The sequence below is a fragment of the Cucurbita maxima genome, unplaced genomic scaffold (genome assembly GCF_002738345.1).
Source record: "Cucurbita maxima cultivar Rimu unplaced genomic scaffold, Cmax_1.0 Cma_Scf00014, whole genome shotgun sequence".
NCBI lineage: Eukaryota > Viridiplantae > Streptophyta > Magnoliopsida > Cucurbitales > Cucurbitaceae > Cucurbita > Cucurbita maxima.
The window spans coordinates 4,190,353-4,206,678 of record NW_019272030.1 but is presented as its reverse complement, the minus strand read 5'-3'; the positions used below and the strand labels follow the sequence as shown (position 1 = coordinate 4,206,678).

Below are 16,326 nucleotides of genomic sequence, written 5' to 3'. Positions count from 1 at the left end.
TTGAGTTTAAAAAAAAAAAAAAAAAAAAAAATCCAATTTTTATTTTTACAAAATTGCAATATTTTTAGATTTTAAAGTTATAGTTTTATTTAACATGGTTGACCCAACAACTCAGTTCCAAAATTTTGACTAAATTAGTATGATGGGCATTGATGATCGTGTACTAATTTTTTTTTCTCGTTTTCACAATTTTTTCATATAAAAAAAAGCTTTGAGATCTCACCATTCACTCTGATTCGGGGCCAGCGCCTTCATTGGCACACCGCCCGGTGCCTGACTCTCATTTTCACAATTTTTTCTTATAAGAAAGGCTTCATTCCCTCTTCAACCGATGTGAGATCTCACCATCATGTCCACTGGGGCCAGCTTCCTCGATGGCACAATGGCACAGTGCAAGCCGATATTGTATTTTTTTTTTGCTTTCCTTTCTGGATTTCTCTTCAAGGTTTTAAAACGCGTTTGGAAGAGTTTTCACACCCTTACAAATAATGTTTCGTTTTCCTCTCCAACCAACATGGAACCTCATATTCTATTTCTCATCCCGGATAAAAAACAAAACGAAATCTTAAACTCAAATCTCTCGGCCCTTGAAACTAAAACAAGATATGGGGAGGTAAATTCATCCCAAAAACCAGACATGATGCCAAGAAAGAATCATTCTTCAAAATTCATATACTTACCACTGAGAATAACTGTAATAATTGTACAAAGAATATTTCATCCACCTGTAGTTACTCCTCAAAATTGAAAATATAATGAAATGGAGAACAAGCTTTCAAGAACAAAAGAAAACTGAGATGGGAAAAAATGAGCAGAGATTTACAAAGAATTGAATGGTAGGACCTGATTCCAGCTCCAAAATCTGCAACACATGTAAAATGAGCTTCATACACACATATCAGACGTGCCGGGATCGATTATTTGGCACCGATGGACTTTGATCTCTCGATTCTCTACTCCAGCTACTCTGACTTTGACTATAACTTCGACTCTGATCTCGATCTCGATCTCGATCGGAGTAACCATAACTGTAATCTTGACTGCCAAAAGCCATTCTCTGAAACATTCTAATCTGAGCCGAATGTTCAGCTGAATCAAACACTTCACTCTGTCCAGGTTTCACCCCATTTGAAAGATCTGACATTTCATCTAAAGAGTCTAGAGCTCTCACCACCTGATGCCAAAACAGTTCATCTTTATCTTAGTTTTCTTTTCCCTCTAAGTTGGGACTTTTATGAATGGTATGAACATGAAACTAACCTGACTCATTCTTGGCCTCTTTACGGCTGAATGACGAACGCAGGCAGCGGCTGCTTCGATCATTCGAAACATTTCTCTGTCGACATAATTGTTGTCTAGCCTTGGATCCACCAATTCTTCAAAGTTCTCATCCTCAATAGCTTGTGCCAGCAGCGGTCGAGCCTGCAGTTTCCATAGAGGTTAATGCACAAGTAAATTTCAACCCATATGTTTCGTTTAATTCTTCCAAAAGCTCGTAATAGTACGAGTTACCTTACCCAACCGAAGTTACTAATTCCTTTCTCATGGTATATTGAGGCATATTATGCATTATCAAGCCAAAAGAAAAGGTTAAAAAGATATATTGTAACAGCCCAGGTCCCCTTTATGTATCGCCGTCAGTCTCACGGTTTTAAAATGCATCTACTAGGGAGAGATTTCCACACCTCTATAAGGAAGGTCTTGAGAGAGTTCGATAATTCAACACTCTGAAGATCGAATACCCGTTTCAGCTTTCTCCATTATTGCCTTGTTTCCTTTTTATTCTTTAAAAGAAGCAAATATTGAAACAAATAAACTGAGTGTGAGATCCTACATCGGTTGGAGAGGAGAACAAAACATTTCTTATAAGGGTGTGGAAACCTCTCCCTAACTAACGTGTATTAAAACTTTGAAAGGAATCCCAGAAGAAAAAGCCTAAAAAAGACAATATCTGCTAGCGGTGAAGACGGATAGCTTTAGTTTTACAAGTTGCCTATTTATATAGCAAGAAAGAAGATAAGATAGAGACGACTTACCCATTCAACTAAGCTCTCATCTCCCAGGGGCTGAGAAGAATCTACAGACTTGCGACCAGTAATTAACTCCAAAAGTACAACCCCAAAAGAGAAAACGTCAGATTTATCAGTCAATTTCCCACTTGTTGCATACTCTGGCGCCATGTATCTGAACAGATTAAGCGTTGTTGTTTGAAAGTTTTAAAGAAAAAATAAGCAAGAGTAAGCCAGCACTTTAGTACTTAAAGCACGGCTATCAGGAAAAGAGAGTGCATAAGTATAGCAACTTGCTCCTAAGAAAATGAAACATGAGTACTCTTAGTGACATACCCAAAGGTTCCCATAACACGAGTCGTTACATGAGTCAGTGAATCCAATGCCAATTTAGCAAGCCCGAAATCTGCGACCTGTTAGCGGTAGAGCACACGATATCAGAAGCAAACGACGAAGAACTAAAAGTGCAAACAGTTGGGGAAACATCGGACTACACCTATCACGATCTTATGTTAGTCCTCAAGAAGTTCAATCAAATCAGATAGCTATCACTAAATAAAATCCTTTCCAGCCCAAGAGAAAAATGATATGGCCATTCCATCAGAATGTCTGAGGATATGAAAAAAAAATTGTGAAGGCCTGTGATTGATGGGGCAGGCAGTCTTTTTGCTTGTTCATTGTAATCTCTATGTTTATAATGGAAAATGCTTTGGTTTTTTCTAAGCATAATTCACAAACTATAGTTTTGGTGGCAACAATTGTCACAGCATCTCAAAAGAATTCTAGCAAATTACCTGAGCTTCGAAGTTGATATCAAGCAGAATGTTAGACGATTTAATATCCCTGTGAATAATGCGTGGATGACCTGGTAAGAATCACCATAATACTGAGAGGAATAGTTGAAAAATATTTAGAGAAGTCAAAGAAGAAATCAAATGCTTGGAGAGAAGACCTACGGTTACTAAAATCTAGCTAGATTTCTTTCGAATGGAAGCACCATAACAAGATATGTTGATGAGAATGAAGAATCTGCAACTACCGGACTAATTCACATCGATTGGAGAGGGGAACGAAATATTCTTTACAAAGGTGTGGAAACCTCTCCCTAGTAGATGCATTTTAAAAACTTTGAGGGGAAGTCCGAGAGGAAAAGCCCAAGAAGACAATATTTGCTAGTGGTGGACTTGGGCTGTAACAAATGGTATCGAAGCCATACACTGGGGGTGTGCCACAATGAGGACGTTGGGCCCTGAAGGGGAGTGGATTGTGAGTTCCCACATCGATTGGAGAGGGAAACGAAGCATTCTTTAAAAGGTGTGGAAACCTCTCCTTAGCAAATGCGTTTTAAAAATCTTGAGGGGAAATCTAAAAGGGAAAGCCGAAGAGAACAATATTTACTAGCAGTGGGCTTGGGCTTGTTACTAATGACAATGTCCAAAGGTAGAAACTTACAATCTTCATGTAGGTAAGCAATTCCACGGGCTGCACCAGAAGCAATTCGAACACGTGAAGCCCAAGCCAAAACTGTCCTGTTTTCACCTAAAATTAAAATTTTCCATAAGTATTGTTGTTGTTTTTCTTTACACGTGTATTATGCAGCAAAGTATGTAGAAAAAAACATTGAGAAAGCACCAGTGGGCATGACATTAGCCATTAAGAGACAAAAAAGCAAGATGTAAGAATTCTCAAGACATTTCAACAGCATTCATAAAGTATGTCTTACCGTGCAGATGATAATGAAGGGTATTGTTTGGAACATAGTCATAGACAAGCAATCTTTGATGGTCAGAGATACAGTAACCAACCAGGGAAACCAAATGTCGATGGTGTACTCGGCTAATAATTTCAACTTCAGCTCTGAACTCTCGTTCTCCCTGTCCACCACCCACTTTAAGTTGTTTAACGGCTACATCTCTTCCATCTGCAAGGGTGCCTCTGTACACACAACCAAATCCACCTTCCCCCAAAAGACTATTCAATGAAAACCCACTTGTGGCCTGGTGTAGCTCTTCATAAGCAAACGATCTTGAATTACCTACTCCACCTCCTTCTGATGACGCATACTTGAAATCGCTATCGTTTCGACTTCCAACCACATTAGCTAAAGATTGGGCTCTCAGGAAAAAGGCATCTGGAGATATATGAACATTCATCAGTATTCATAATGTTATGGAAACTCTCCAAATAATTCTTCAAGAGAATTGATGCTGTGGTGCCATGTAGCCCAGGCCAGTACAACAGAACAATATTAAGATTCAGAGTTCAAATGCAGTACCTGAGTTTTGGGAGGAAAAAGGAGAAGACACGGTGTAAGGGATATTCTTCTTTCTTCTCTTCCGTTTCTGAACAAACCAAATTGCCATGATAACAAGACTCAGCACTAGAACACCAACCACGCTGCCAACTGCCACAAATGTTCCAGTGCTGAAACCCCTTTTACCAGTGGTTGGGGTATTTGTTGCAACACTGGTACCATTGATTATTGGAATTGGCCGTTCTGGTGTAACTGAAGTTGAAGGGGTAACAGGACTTCCCCCTGATGAAATGGTTGGAGAACCAGGATCACTAACTGGAGGAGGAGCAGATGATGAAGGGACTGAAGAAGGAGGGGGCGATGGTACTGTAGATCTTGGTGGAGGGGAGCTATGATCAGGAGGAGGAGGAGATGCCTTGTGGGATGGAGGAGATACTTTAGGTGATTCTCCTGTTGGTGAAGGTGGTGTTGGGACATTAGCTGATGGAGGAGGAGAAGGTGAAATAATATCAGGGGGAGGGGGAGGGGGAGTAGAAGGTGGAGGTCTAGGATTGGATAGAGGAGGGGGAGAACCACCTGCTGCTGGTGGCGGCGGCGGAGGTGATAAATCAGAAGGGGGAGGTGAAGCTTCGGGAGGAGGAGGATAGGAAACGGATTGTTTTGGGGGAGGAGGTGATGCAGAGGAAGGTGGTGGTGATGTTGATGAACGTGGTGGTGGAGAGGTTGATCTTGAAGGCGGTGGTGGAGAGGTTGACGTTGAAGGCGGAGGTGCAGAGGTTGATGTTGAAGGCGGTGGTGCAGAGGTTGATGTTGAAGGTGGTGGTGCAGAGGTTGATGTTGAAGGTGGTGGTGCAGAGGTTGATGTTGAAGGTGGCGGCGGTGAGGCCGAAGATTGCGGAGGCGAAGACGGTGAACCAGCAAGGGGAGAAGGAGGGGATGTTGGTGGTGCAGGTGGTGATGCTGTCAATGGAGGAGAAGGAGGAGGAGCATCAGAAACTGCTGGTGGTGGTGAATGAGGAGGCGGAGCTGAAGAACTAGAAGATGATGAAGGAGGTTCGCCAGACTGATTAGGCTCAGAAGATGTAGGAGATGAGGAAGATGTGGCAGACTCCGCCGCCGGAGAAGGAGAAGGTGAAGCCATAGTCCAATTCACAGACCCTTAAACAAGCACAAAATCCAGTACACTACACTCACATTCCCGATTTGAAAATCATTTTACACATAAACCTCGCAATGTAATCCAAATCCATATCACCAATCTCATCCAAATCGCTTCAAATTGACAGAATCCACAGCAAAAACACTGAATCAGTATACCCTAAACGAAGAACTTCAAACAAACTCCAACAAAAAACCATGAAAACAACAATCCTCAAATCCGAACTAAAAGAACACCAATGTCGAATTCGACAAAATGCAGCAACCACACATCAGTAAATGGTCAGAAACTGAAAAAACAGAGCTCGTACCTGTCGCTGAAGCGACGAAATCTCCCTCCGGCGACCAACTTTCGAAGTTCGAAAATGGAATCTGTAAAGTCCACTCAGTAACCGCAAAAATATTTGGTTCTTCAGTGGATCATAGAGCGGGCGGTTTCGGAAAACGCGGGGGCGACTTGCTGGAGCCAATCTTCAGCTCGCACATGCAGAGGGGGAGGCCAATGAACGGGTTAAGCGTTGCTATCAAACCAAATCAAAATCTCTGTTTGCAGTAGCATCATCACTTACCATTTATTTCCATCTACTTTTCATCTTATACTCAACTTTTTCCTCTTCCTTCTTTATCACAAAACAACAAAAAAATAAAATTATATTTTATTCTCAAAAAAATTTTGCTTTATTTCTATGAAGCAATCGTCAATTATTGCTGTTGATCTCTGTTATCTGTTCTTCTGGAAAATGTTCTAAGCCAAAGTTGAGTTAAATTCCTCGTTTAATTCTTCGAACTCAAATTTTAGAAGTGTTTATACGTCTTTTTATATCTAATAAGTTTTTTAAAATTAATTATTCTGTTAAATATAAAATTACAAAAACTAAATTTAATAATTTTGAAAGTTATTTTTTTTTTTATAAATTATGTTCATCAGTCATACATATATAGAATTTTAAAATAATTAATAACTTAATTGTGAAGTAAATTTCAATTTCTTTAGATACAAATTTCGAGAAAATAAAATAAAGTAATGACGATTGTTTTGGAATTACTTCTTTTTTTGAATTTTAAATAAAACTATTCGACTAATATATTTGTTTGGCGGTTATTTCAAAAAAAAAAAAAAGTTGGGTAGAGTTTGACAAATAATTTATAAATATTTGTAATGTAAAATGAAAAATAAATAAATAAAAAAGACAGTGTTTAATGAAAAAATAAAATAAATAAATATGATTTCTAAAAAAGAAAATCAGTTTCACTTGAATTAGTCAAAAGGAATAAAATATGGGCACTAAATCTGCCCAAAATTCATTTAAATATTAATAATTACTGTTGACCAAAATTATTTTATTTCAATATTCAATGAAAAAAAAAGATGAATTGAAATGAACTGGAATCAATTATTTGATCCAATTTTACAATTTTGACATTTCCCCCTTAAAAGTACAATTTTAGATTCGAAAAAATATTATTCTATTATCTACTCATTTATTGGATTTTATTTAAATTATTAAAAAAAGAAATATTCTTGTATAAGAAAAAAACGGAAAGAAAGAAGTCTGAGGAATAACTATAAAATGTCAATAATGATTGGGGTGACATTCTGTTGGGGCATTTTAAAAATCAACAACAAGCCCCCAAGGAGGGTGGATTGTGAGATCCCACAACGATTGAAGAAGATCAAAGTATTCTTTATAAGGGTGTAGAAACATTTTCCTAATAGAAGCGTTTTAAAAACCATGGGGCTAACAGCGTTTGCCAGCAATAACATTAAGCCCCAAGGAGAGTGGATTGAGAGATCCCATATCGGTTGGTGTGCCAGCGAGAATGTTGGGCCACCAACGAGAGTGGATTATGAGATCTCACATTGGTTGGTGTGCTTAGCGTTCAGTGTGTCAGTGAGGATACTAGGCTCCTCTTTATCCCTTATAAGGGTGTGGAAACCTCGAAATCTCTTTTTACTAAACGCGTTTTAAAAATCATGGTGATACGTAACAAGCCAAATCATTCGGAGCTTGATTTTTTTATTTTTTTATTTTTTTATTTATACAACTTGACATTGATATGAATGGGAGAAATTTGGTGCTAAAGTAGCTGCACTTTGGTGCAGCTGATATTAGCTTCTCCTTCTTTGGCTCTACTATGAACCCACCATAACAGGTTGGTAAGTGAGTTTCCATCATCAAAAGCTTTCAAGTTCCTAATCTTCTGCAAGGCACCAGCTTTATCATAAACGCTTTCCATGCCATAAACAAAGCCTTTCCATCCTTCCCCAACTCCTTCTCTTCCCAGAGAAGGCAACGCCCAGTTCACAGCCTCTCTCACAAACCCAACATCTGATAGCAGCAGCTCAGTGATGGGCAACATGGGCAGTACCTGAATTCCAAGCCTGCACTCTTTCCATTCACCAGGACCAAACCATAAGCCACTGTCTCTCTTGTTAGACCACAACACTCCGACCAACCTGTTTTCCTTAACAAATTCTTCCTCGTACAAAGCTTGTCCTTCCCTTACTTGCCACCACATTTGGCCTGCTTTAATCTCCAGCGCTGCTAGCGTAGCGCCAATGGATACAAGGTCGGCGTCTCCATAGGCTAGCCCCACCAAAGCTGCAGAATAGTAAGCATTTACTGCTTCACTGATGCTTTCTTGACTCCGGCCATCCGTGAACTCAGCCAATCCTGTACCCCAAGAGTGCAATTTATACCCATCAAAACATCTCAGCCTTGGGAACTTTGAATTGGATCGCTTGCTCAAGTTCATGATGTCTCCCATGAGAGCATAAACTTGAGGGCTGTACTTTCTCCCCCAAGCCGGGTCGATTTTCACTAGCACAGCAATGGCATAGAAAAAGTAGCCCAGAGTATGGTGGTGATTGTTATATATTCCAAATCCGAAGTCTGCACCAGAATGAAAGGACCCTTCTTTGCTGATAATTCCACCCCACTTTTCATCATATACAAAGCCATTCCCCTCCAGTGTCCCATTTAACCAAGGCTCAATTGCGCCCATTAGAAACTTTCTTATGTCTGGAAGTACTTGAAGATATCTCACTTCTTCCGCAATCACTGCCAACCGTGCTGCTCTTGCTATCAATTTCCCATATGCATAAGGAGATTTTGTTGTCATAGTTGTTGAATTTAGAGACTCAATATCTTTATCAAGAGCAGAAATGATATCAGTAAAGGATTCTTCCTCTACACCCTTCATTGAATGCCAGCTTACTAAAATAGGTTCTGGCTTCAAAGCCCATGAACTTCCCACCACACCAACCAGCTCACCATCTATACTTCTATACTTGAACTTATCTAAAATGACTATATCATTATCAGTACCTGCTAGGAGACGAAGATGCAGAGGGTGTGCAAGCATGAGCAAATCCCCCCATCCTTTCGTCTCCCATTTGTATTCCAAACAAAATGGCTTTGTAAATCGTACCTCGCCTGAGACGGGGTAACACGAACTAAGTCGGTCAAGTATCAGTTCACATTCCGGGTCAGAATTTGGCAATGCTGCAATTCTAATGATTCCTGCATATCCCCCAGAAGTAATCACATAAAGACTATGCGTCAAATTGATGGGAAGCGAGGAGTAAATAATCCATGTCTGATTGTTTTTCAATTTTATTGTGTATTTGGTGAGTGCATTGTTAAAGGAAAAGGAGATGACTTCATGAATGGTGGAGATTGAAAAGGCGACCCCTTTGGAAACTGTGAAAGTCAGAAAGGGGCTTCCTCGGACGAGATAGAAACGGAGGTTGGAGGAAGGAATATCCAAAGTGACATTCAAATCATTGAATGAGGAGATTACATGAGATTTCTGGGGAAGTGGGTCTATTTTATCAGAGGGAGAGATGGTGAGATCAGGGGTGAAAACTTGGCATATTGAAGCAGAGTTGGAGGAGATTGATGGGTAGGAAACAGAAATGGAGGACAAAGAGGATTTGATCAAATAAGGATGGATGAACTCAGGTTGGTCGCCATTATTGAGTGTAAAGTTCTGGAAGAAACTGTTTGTAGGGAGAGGAGCTGAGAGGAGGTCAGGGGAAAAGAAAAGTGAAGGGTCAGGGAGGACTGTGGAGTGAGTTGAAGGAAATAGGAAGGGAGTGGGTTCTGATGGTTTTTGAGAAAGCTCTGGCGGCGGTGACTGTGGGGGCTCTGGTGGTGGTGGAGGAGGACAAGGAGGAGAAGTTGGTGGTGGTGGTGGTGGTGGAAGGCGTGGCGGAGGTGAACCGCATTTCCCTTTGATAGCCCGCCTGAGTTCTCTTTCAATCTTCTTGAACATGGAATCTGCAGAAAGATTGAGACTTTTAGTATGATTGTGATTGAGATACATAAGGTATACACTCACTTTTTAAAGTTTCAAACATGAAAGAATCCGATGATTGCAAGCTATGAACAGCCCATAGGTGTTTCCTGTCAAGAAAAGGAAGGGATCATGGGATCCTCCATTGCTTTACCTACAAAAGAGATCATATGTGATTCCTTGAATCTAAGAGAATGAACATGTTGAGTGTACAACAAAATGAGCCTATTTTTTGCAACACAATCTACACAGAAGATGCTTTTATTTATTTAAACCTGTTTAGTTAAAAGGTTCTTTTTCTTAATTTGTTCTTGCCAGTGACCTAATTTGGATTAGACTTAATCCCACTGATTAAAGAATGAACCACAAACTATCCCAACTTTCTAGTTCTTAATGGCCACCCAACAAAGAATCTGGAGTAATTCATAGAAACAAATGTGCATTGATATTACAGTATGGATCATATGAAAAAAAACAGTAATTTTTAACAGAACTCATCTAATACGTTCTCAGTGTGTATCTTTCCTTACTGTTTTCAGTATAGAGAATAAGAACTCATTCCATGTGTCAATGGGGCCTGGCAAGCACCAGTGCACACAGTCAGCTACATTCTCTTTCCTAGGAGGAGAATAATGGTTTGGATGCCCATCTGGTCTCATCAGCATGGCTTCTGTTGTGTCCAACAGCCTGAATTGCAAGCCTCTCTTCATTCCCTCCTTTTCTGCTGCTTTAAATTCTTCCACCTGAGCCTTATGCAACTCAAACACATAACTTTCCCGCTTCGTCTCTTCCTTTGTAAATGGCCTTGTCCTTGCACAGTTCCCTCCTTTGTTCCATTCGCCATTTTCGAAGTGTGAGGGAGAAAACGTCCTCATTAATGTCACCCCTTTGTAGCCTTTGAGGCTCATAATCGTCCTAAAGGCAGTTTGGAAGACTTTCCCATAGCCATAGTAGTTCATAAGCTGTGTGACATTACTTTTCTGGCAATTGAAACATCCTATGATTCGACCATTTTCGTAGTATACTTGAGGGCGAAAGAACCACTGTCCTGCTGAGAAGACGACGTAGTCGAAAGATTCAATGGCGGAAGTCCAGGATTGATCTGCCTCGTCCAAGTATAGATTCATAAGGCTGTTGGAGGAGAAACCATTCTGGTCTGCATCCTTGCTTTTAACCAAAAATGGTGACCAGAATCTTGCCACTGTGAAATTGTAATCAGCAAAGAACCACCTTTTGAAATCATATGTTAGGTTGTATTTAAGAGAGACATCTTCTGGATGAGATCCCTGCAGCATATGCAACAGACAATTAATAAAAGGGAAAGTTTTGAAGTGTTTGGAGAATGAGCTTACATTGGAGAGGAGACACAACAGCGACTGCATATGATTTCGAGCGACCGAGTCTCCAACAAAAGCAAGCGATTTCCCTTTAACAATTTCCAAGAACTGAGCAGAATCAAAGAGAGGAAGCTCACATTCATCTGGCTTCCACCTCCACTTCAAGAATTCTCTGTCTGTTCTTCCAAACTTCAAACAGTTTTGATATTCAAACATCATGTCACAAGTGTCGTTCGTGTAGTATGGCTGCTCGGATTTCGGTACCCAACTACCACGAAACAAGTCACATTGCTTCTCTAACTCCACTATCTTCAAGCTGGTGGTGTTTTTCCAGATATTTGGCAGTGATGAAGGCAAGTTCTTGTTTGTAGACAAAGGAGGAATGATGGTAAGAAGAATCAGTGTCAGAGCAAGCAGAATCCCTTTGTGGAAATTCCACAGCACTGATTTGTTTCCACTTGGAGCCTCAAAAGTATGAAGCTTCATGTTGAGATACCAAATGTCTTCACTCATATATGATATAACTCTCTCATAGCATAGGTCTGAATATATATAATGGTTAATGAAGATCAATTAACCATTTCAAGTAAAGTTTCATACTTAAGCTAAATACTTGAAGCAATCATAGAAATAGTTTCAATATTGAGACACCTCATAGCATAGGGAGCTGAATCATGAGCTTGTTGTGTGGTCTACAAGTGATAGAGGCTGTTCATGATTATGTTGGGAGCAGAGTCATAAAAACTTGGCGTAGCAATGAAGGTTTGTCTGTTTAATCATTGCTTCTTTGTAATGGGATATTGATTTTCTTTACACTGAGATTTACTGGAATAATGACTCAAATAATGGCTAATGAAGGTCAAAGAACCAAGGTAGAGTCTGAATTAACAACGTTTGTGAAAGAATGGAATCTTCTTGGATTAAAAAAAAGAGCCATTGCGTTTTAGATTTTACGTGCAAGGAGTTGTGATCCTTCTTTTGTTCTTGGCAACATGGTGTGGAGTAGAGCCTATATTGTAAGAGCTCAAGCCTACTACGAGTAGATATTGTCCGGTTTGACCCGTTATATGTTGTCATCAATCTTACGATTTTAAAACGCGTCTATTAGAGAGAGGTTTCCACACCCGGAATGTTTTGTTCCCCTCTCGAATCAATGTGAGATCTCACAATCCACCCCCTTAGGACCCAACGTCCTCGTTGGCACACCTCCCAGTGTTTGGCTTTGATACCATTTGTAACAGCTCAAGTCAAGCCCACCGCTAATAGATATTGTCCGCTTTGGCCTATTACATATCGTCGTCAGCCTCACAATTTTAAAACGCATCTATTAGGTAGAGATTTTCAAACCTTTATAAAGAATGTTTCATTCCCCTCTCCAACCAATGTAGAATCTCACAATCTACCCTCCTTGGGTGCCTGTCATTGCTGGCACTCCGCCCGGTGTCCGGCTCTTAAACCATTTGTAAGAGCTCAAGCCAAGCCACGTTACGTATTGTCATCAGTCTCACGATTTTAAAACATCTGTTAGGGAGAGGTTTCTTACTCCTTATAAATAGTTTCTCTCTCCAACCAATGTGAGATCTCAAAGATATAATGCTAAAATAACACCAAACATTGTACTCTCCTCATATCTCTCGGGGAAGAGATCATGAAAGTAATTGAAAAGTATATGAATGATTTGGAATGAGTATTAAGTCCATTAGATGTAAAGATCTACACGTATAAAATCTGATGATGGCAACTTGCATAATATTATCTCTACAGAAAGCAAAGGCAAATAACTTAAGTTGCTCAATGAAATTATGTTCTTAATACCCCTTTCACAATGTCTTAATACCCCTTTCACAATGTCTAATTGCATACATACAACTTATAAATGAACAATGATACAATTATACAAATCACAAAACAACAACAATATGAATTTAGAAGTAAAAAAAAAAAAAAAAAACACCTTCAGGAAAAAGATTGAAAAATGAAAAAGAACTGCCTCTTTCCCCATCTAACCAAACTCTAGCCTATCCCTGAATGATCTAATCCCTTCCATCTTCAACATCTCAAGCAAGAAATCACTCCAAGCATCAATGGGGCCAGGCAAGCACCAATGCACACAATCATTATACAAAGTCACATTTTCAGTAGTAGAATGACCGTACCTGCTAGGATGCCCATCCGGCCTCAGCAGCATAGCTTGAGTCGTATCAAGAACCCTAAATTTCAGCCCTCTTTTTCGTCCTTCCCTTTCCGCGGTCTTGAATTCCTCCATCTGAATCATGTAGAACTCCAGATCAGATCCCTCCAATTGCGTCTCGTTACTTCGAAACGGCTTCGTCCTCAAGCAATTCCCGCCCTGATTCCACAGTCCATTCTCGAAATGCGACGGCGCAAAGGTCCTCAAAATCGTCATCCCTTTGAAATTCTTCAAGCTGTTTATAGCCTTAAAGGCCGTCCGGAAGGCCCTTCGGTAACCATAATACATTCCGAGATCGGTTACGTTCGGGAGGAGACAGTAATGGCAGCCGACGATGCGGTGGTTTTCGTAGTAAACCATAGGACGGAAGAACCAGTGGCCGCCGGAGATGATGATGAAGTCGAATTCGTCGATCTTAGTGGTCCATTCTTCGTCGTACTCATCCAAGTAGAGATTGAAGAGACCAGTTTTGGTGGGGCCGTCGGTATCCCCGATGGCGGCTCTGGTGAGATGAGGGGTCCAGAAAATGGCCATGGTGAAGTTGTATCGTTCGTAACTCCATCGCTTGAAATTATCGTCCGCCGTGTACGACACATCAATCGGATATTCCACCTGCGAAACACCATCTTCCTCAATCCAATGTCTCAACAATTAATCAAACAAAAAAAAAAAAAAAAAAAAAAATTATCAGGATAATTTTTACCCTAAATTTTTATTTAATAAAAGTCTTTTTTTTATTTAAAAAACCAAATAATTTAAAGGCACAAAAAAATTTGTTGGTCAAATGTTTTATATTTCATTTATATTCTGACACATTACACCATTGTCGCAAAAATGTCAGAGAAATATATATAATATTTTAATTTAAATTCGGATTTTATTTGCTGCAAATAAATTTATTTATTTTTATTTTTAAATTAAAGGGTTTTTTAGTTAGATTATGCTTATGACAGATGCTGCCATATATGTCAAAACAAAACAATATTTATTTTTATTACTAAATTATTTAACTCAAAGGAGATACATATATCTTTTATTATTTCAATAGAAATTAGATGTAATGAAAATAGCTTTTTTTTATAATATTTGAAAATTTATGAAATTGAAGAATATTTTATTTAAACTCTACCGAACCCTTCCCTCAAAGTGAGTCATAATCTCACCCACCTATTTCATTTCCCAGTTATTTTTGGAGAATAGGTTCTTGTGGTAATAAATGAGACTAATAAATATGTAGACAGAGACAGAGAATATAATGTTCCCGACTAGGTATAGTGAGGTATTCACTGGGACCCATTTATCTAATTGGAATAGTTAACGAACGAAAGGACATATATATATATATATATATATAGAAGTCGAGAGGAAGAAAACAATATAGACATGATAGGCAATGAATTGGGTTTAGAAAGCAAACATGGAACAAAGAATCAAAATTGAAAAAGGATGACAAAGAGAGAGATGAAAGGGACATAGATGGTTCACATGCATGCCTCCACTTTGCCCTACTTACCTTCTACCCTTCTTAAAAAGATTCCCCAACCTTTCTTTTATATATAATTCAACTCGTTTAAACATATATTATAGATTTGATAAATTTTCGTGTAAATTAACAAACGTCAAAAGATGGTCTTGGAAATAAGGTTTGGATTCCCGAAACCCAATAATTAATATTAAAAAAAAACTAGCTAATCTGACGAACTAAGACATTATAATATCGACTAATTCACGCATGAATATGAATTTAAAAAGCTAAAAAGTTGTATCGTACCCGGGAAATAAGGCATATCAAAGACTGCATTTGGTTTCTTCCAACAGAGTCACCAACAAAAGCCAAAGATTTACCTCTCATAAGCTCAAGAAACTGAGAAGGATTGAAAATGGGAAGGTCACAGTCATCAGGCTTCCATCGCCATTGCATGAAGCCGCCATCAGGGCGTCCATATTTCATGCAATTTTGGTGCTCATGAATGGCCCAACAAGAGGAGCTTGTGTAATATGGAGCATTGGGATTGGGTATCCATTCGCCTGTGAAAAGGTCACATTCCTCTTCTTGGATTGGCAATGGCTGACGCTCTTCACCCTCTTCAATGCTTGAATATGAATCAGATGGGGACTTGGGGGAGCTGTTGAGGAGGAAAACAGAGTAGTAATCTACAAGATTGTATAACAGGGGAATCACTGTGAGTATCACAAGAGTGAACACTATGGCTAATGTTTTGTTAAGGGTGTAGTTTTTCCCCAAGGGAACCTCATTTCCATGGAGATTCATGGAGAAAAGCCTCAGAAATGGTGGAAAAGTTGAAGAGAAAGAAAGATGGGGGAAGTTTTATAATGATATGAGAGAGAGAGAGAGCAATGATTATAAAATTCAGAGACGAACATAGTCTCGAGATTATGGATCCTGAGATGTGTCTAAACGAGTAGTATGTGTTGTATCCTCAGCATTCTCACTTCTTTCGATGGAGAAGGGGATCAAGATCTGACTTGTATAATTGATACTACTAGGAACTAGGAACCGAACCTCTAAACGAGTAGTATGGGTTGTATCCTCGGAAATCTCACTTCTTTTGATGGAGAAGGGGATCAGGATCCGACTCTTTTTAGAAAAGTGGGTTATGAATAAAGGGTGATCAAAAGGCTTGGCCATTTCCTTGGCTGTTCTTTTGCTTTATAATAGGCAAACTCATTAGCCCAAGTTTCTTAACCATTCCCTGTTGAATAGCGAGAGGCATTGACTGAGCTAAAAAAAAGGTGAAATGTAAAGAATAAAGCCTTGAAAAGTTCAGACAATGGCAAGGGAGAGAGGCTCCATGAATGATAGATTGATTGAAACCCAATTTCATTTGGATTTTCCTTCAAAAAATAATGCTCTTTTTTTGTTGTCATGACAGCTAGGTTGCTATATAATATATATATATATATATATCATTGATTGGATTGGTTTTATTGAACTTTTTAGTTCAATATCATCTCAATGATAGATACAATCTCTTACAACATCCGTTCATCGTATCGTAGATTAAGTTATACTTTGTTTTCGGATACAACTAGACTTATATTTATGGAAGTTTCATA

The 16,326-nt window shown here is 39.2% G+C and overlaps 3 protein-coding genes across 8 annotated transcripts; all 3 read right to left on the bottom strand.

Annotated features, from left to right (window-relative positions):
* Window positions 1-560: 560 nt before the first annotated feature.
* Window positions 561-6,167, bottom strand: LOC111489285 (proline-rich receptor-like protein kinase PERK8). Of its 3 annotated transcripts, none has more exons than XR_002719351.1 (9): window positions 4,285-6,167; window positions 3,733-4,140; window positions 3,462-3,548; window positions 2,804-2,874; window positions 2,346-2,422; window positions 2,037-2,184; window positions 1,261-1,422; window positions 808-1,174; window positions 561-692 (listed from the first exon to the last, which is right to left on the bottom strand). XR_002719351.1 is itself a non-coding variant. In XM_023137421.1 (9 exons), exons 2-9 carry the CDS (start codon window positions 5,402-5,404, stop codon window positions 899-901), a joined length of 2,349 nt encoding a protein of 782 aa, XP_022993189.1. In that variant the 5' UTR covers window positions 5,405-5,535; window positions 5,733-6,167; the 3' UTR covers window positions 707-898. The 3 variants fall into 3 exon arrangements, 2 of the variants coding, with proteins under 2 accessions (XP_022993189.1, XP_022993188.1); XM_023137421.1 differs by lacking the exon at window positions 561-692 and having other exon boundaries at window positions 707-1,174; window positions 4,285-5,535; window positions 5,733-6,167; XM_023137420.1 differs by lacking the exon at window positions 561-692 and having other exon boundaries at window positions 707-1,174.
* Window positions 6,168-7,403: 1,236 nt separating this feature from the next.
* Window positions 7,404-9,847, bottom strand: LOC111489174 (endo-1,3(4)-beta-glucanase 2). Its single transcript, XM_023137265.1, has 2 exons — window positions 9,766-9,847; window positions 7,404-9,704 (listed from the first exon to the last, which is right to left on the bottom strand). The coding sequence occupies exons 1-2, from the start codon at window positions 9,782-9,784 to the stop codon at window positions 7,501-7,503; spliced, it is 2,223 nt and encodes a 740-aa protein (XP_022993033.1). The 5' UTR covers window positions 9,785-9,847; the 3' UTR covers window positions 7,404-7,500.
* LOC111489175 (protein trichome birefringence-like 19) lies at window positions 9,782-15,828 on the bottom strand. Of its 4 annotated transcripts, XM_023137266.1 has the most exons (4): window positions 13,214-13,345; window positions 11,073-11,599; window positions 10,251-11,006; window positions 9,782-9,874 (listed from the first exon to the last, which is right to left on the bottom strand). In XM_023137266.1, the coding sequence occupies exons 1-4, from the start codon at window positions 13,227-13,229 to the stop codon at window positions 9,851-9,853; spliced, it is 1,323 nt and encodes a 440-aa protein (XP_022993034.1). In that variant the 5' UTR covers window positions 13,230-13,345; the 3' UTR covers window positions 9,782-9,850. The 4 variants fall into 4 exon arrangements, with proteins under 4 accessions (XP_022993034.1, XP_022993035.1, XP_022993037.1 ...); XM_023137267.1 differs by lacking the exon at window positions 9,782-9,874 and having other exon boundaries at window positions 10,115-11,006; XM_023137269.1 differs by lacking the exons at window positions 9,782-9,874; window positions 10,251-11,006 and adding an exon at window positions 15,020-15,827 and having other exon boundaries at window positions 11,495-11,599; window positions 13,214-13,860.
* Window positions 15,829-16,326: the final 498 nt, after the last annotated feature.